We start from the raw sequence: 2,501 nt of genomic DNA on the forward strand, positions 1-2,501 counted from the left end.
CTACGCCCACGTCGCTGGATGAGGTGTAGTTTGCCCTGGAAACGGGTGCGAAACTTGCGACATGGGCAGGACGCGTCATTCCCCCCCATATCCTGTGTAGGAAGGGGGTGGCTTCCTTCCTCGGTCTCTGCTGTCACAAACCTTGCCTTTCACGGTGGGTTTGATTGCCGAAACGTAAGATCCGTCGGACACACAGCTTCGGGCTGTGTGGGTGTGGGTGTGTGGTTTTTGGCCCCGGAGTTGCGCACCTCCTCCAAGCCGGCTCGGTTGCGCAACTCCAGCTCTTGGCCTCTTGACGTGATAACCTGGGGTGGGTGTGTTGAGGTTGGTTGGCTGCCAACCAGTTGTGTGTGTTTGCACGTGGGTTCCGGCCCTCGCTGAAGCATTCAGATGACCTGTTAAGCTGGTTTATCGCAAACAGCCTCGGTTGACCCACAACCGATGCAAAAGAGTTTTCCGGGCCGCAACTCAGGAGCGGCTGGCGTGTGTTCTTTCCAGGATGTTTCTCGACCTGATTCAGTGTGAACAATTAGGGTGTGTGGATGGGTGTTGTGTTGTGGTTTAGCATATTGTGCAAACAAATTGGGCGCGTTTTGTGGCGCGGGGTGTTGTGTTGTGCAAAGCCAGAAGATGGATTGATTTGGTCATTGGTGAGCCATGCGAGGTGAATCTGGAACTAAGGAGAAACCTCCTAGTAACAGTGAGGACAATTAGCCAGTGGAACTACTTGCCACCAGAAGTTGTGGGTGCTTCATTACTGGAGGTTTTAAAGGAAAAACTGGACAGTCACTTGTCTGCTCTTGCTCAAGCAGGGGGTTGGACTAGACTAGAAATAGAATTAAAATTAGGAATAAGAATAGAATGGAATGGAATAAAATAGAATAGAATAGAATAAGGGAATGGAATAGAATAGAATAGAATAAGCAATAGAATAGAATAAGGGAATAGAATAGAATAGAATAAGCAATAGAATAGAATAAGGGAATAGAATAGAATAGAATAGAATAGAATAGAATAAGGGAATGGAATAGAATAGAATAGAATAAGCAATAGAATAGAATAGAATAAGGGAATGGAATAGAATAGAATAAGGGAATAGAATAGAGTAGAATAAGGGAATGGAATAGAATAGAATAGAATGAGGGAATAGAATAGAATAGAATAGAATAAGCAATAGAATAGAATAATAGAATAGAATAAGGGAATAGAATAGCAATAGAATAGAATAGAATAAGGGAATGGAATAAAGTAGAATAGAATAAGGGAATAGAATAGAATAGCAATAGAATAGAATAAAATAAGGGAATAGAATAGAATAAGGGAATGGAATAGAATAGAATAAGCAATAGAATAGAATAATAGAATAGAATAGAATAAGGGAATAAAATAGAATAGAATAGAATAAGGGAATAGAATAGAATAAGGGAATGGAATAGAATAGAATAAGCAATAGAATAGAATAGAATAATAGAATAGAATAATAGAATAGAATAGAATAAGGGAATAAAATAGAATAGAATAGAATAAGGGAATAGAATAGAATAGGAATGTTGAATAGAATAGAATAGAATAAGGGAATGGAATAGAATAGAATAGAATAGAATAGAATAGAATAGAATAGAATAAGGGAATAGAATAGAATAGAATAAGGGAATAGAATAGAATAGAATAGAATAGAATAACAGAATTGGAACCCTCTGTTCAGGCAGGAAACCCTATACCTGCACACAGCAAGTAGCTTGTTTCAACTTTTTCCCTCTTTCTTTTCCCATTCTCCTTTTCTGCAGCTTGTACCTGGGAAATCCCATGGACCCCCCGGATGTCCTAGGATTGGATTTGAACCCTGCCAGGCCTACTCAGCTCCCAGGAAGGATAAAAAGTAAGAAATTTCATCTAACGTGTTCACTGTGTGTGTTGCAGAACTGCGAGACCCAGAATGCCTTTCGTCTGGTGTTCCCACACCGGTGCATGCTGGGAACGGTAGTTTTCAAAGCCAAACAATAGTTAACGCCCAATGCAAAAGAATCTCTGTAGCGCAGGGTGTAACTGTGGGGTCCTTGGTGCTCTCTGAGCTGGGTGGTTTTCTTGCGGACATTTCATGACTCAACTAGCTAACGTCATCAGGGTTAGAAGGAAGAGGAGTTTGCAGAGGAGGAGGAGGACTGTGGGGTCCTCGGTCCTCTCTGAGCTTGGTGGTTTTCTTGCAGACGTTTCACGACCCAACTAGGTAACATCATCAGTTATAGAAATTGGTGTTTGCTCTTTGTTTATAAACAATATAATTCCTTCCCCTCTTAGCATTGATGATATTACCTAGTTGGGTCATGAAACGTCTGCAAGAAAACCACCAAGCTCAAGAGAGTACCAAGGATCCCACACTTTATCTCCTCCTCCTCCTCCTCCTCCTCCCTTCTAGCACTGATGATGTTACCTAGTTGGGTCATGAAACGTCTGCAAGAAAACCACCAAGCTCAGAGAGTACCAAGGATCCCACACTTTTT

The 2,501-nt window shown here is 41.5% G+C and overlaps 1 protein-coding gene across 1 annotated transcript in view; it reads left to right on the top strand.

Annotated features, from left to right (window-relative positions):
- Positions 1–1,787: 1,787 nt before the first annotated feature.
- The window catches only part of LOC107301027 (activated CDC42 kinase 1-like), a gene marked incomplete at its 5' end in the record, with an annotated part of 9,629 nt that continues 8,915 nt past the window's right edge, over positions 1,788–2,501 (top strand). Inside the window, one exon of the mRNA XM_015830297.1 lies at positions 1,788–1,980. Coding sequence (XP_015685783.1) covers positions 1,788–1,980 — 193 coding nt within the window. The remainder of the gene's footprint in view (positions 1,981–2,501) is intronic.

Source organism: Protobothrops mucrosquamatus, unplaced genomic scaffold, assembly GCF_001527695.2.
Source record: "Protobothrops mucrosquamatus isolate PMUCROS unplaced genomic scaffold, P.Mucros_1.0 scaffold9645, whole genome shotgun sequence".
NCBI classification, from domain to species: Eukaryota; Metazoa; Chordata; class Lepidosauria; order Squamata; family Viperidae; genus Protobothrops; species Protobothrops mucrosquamatus.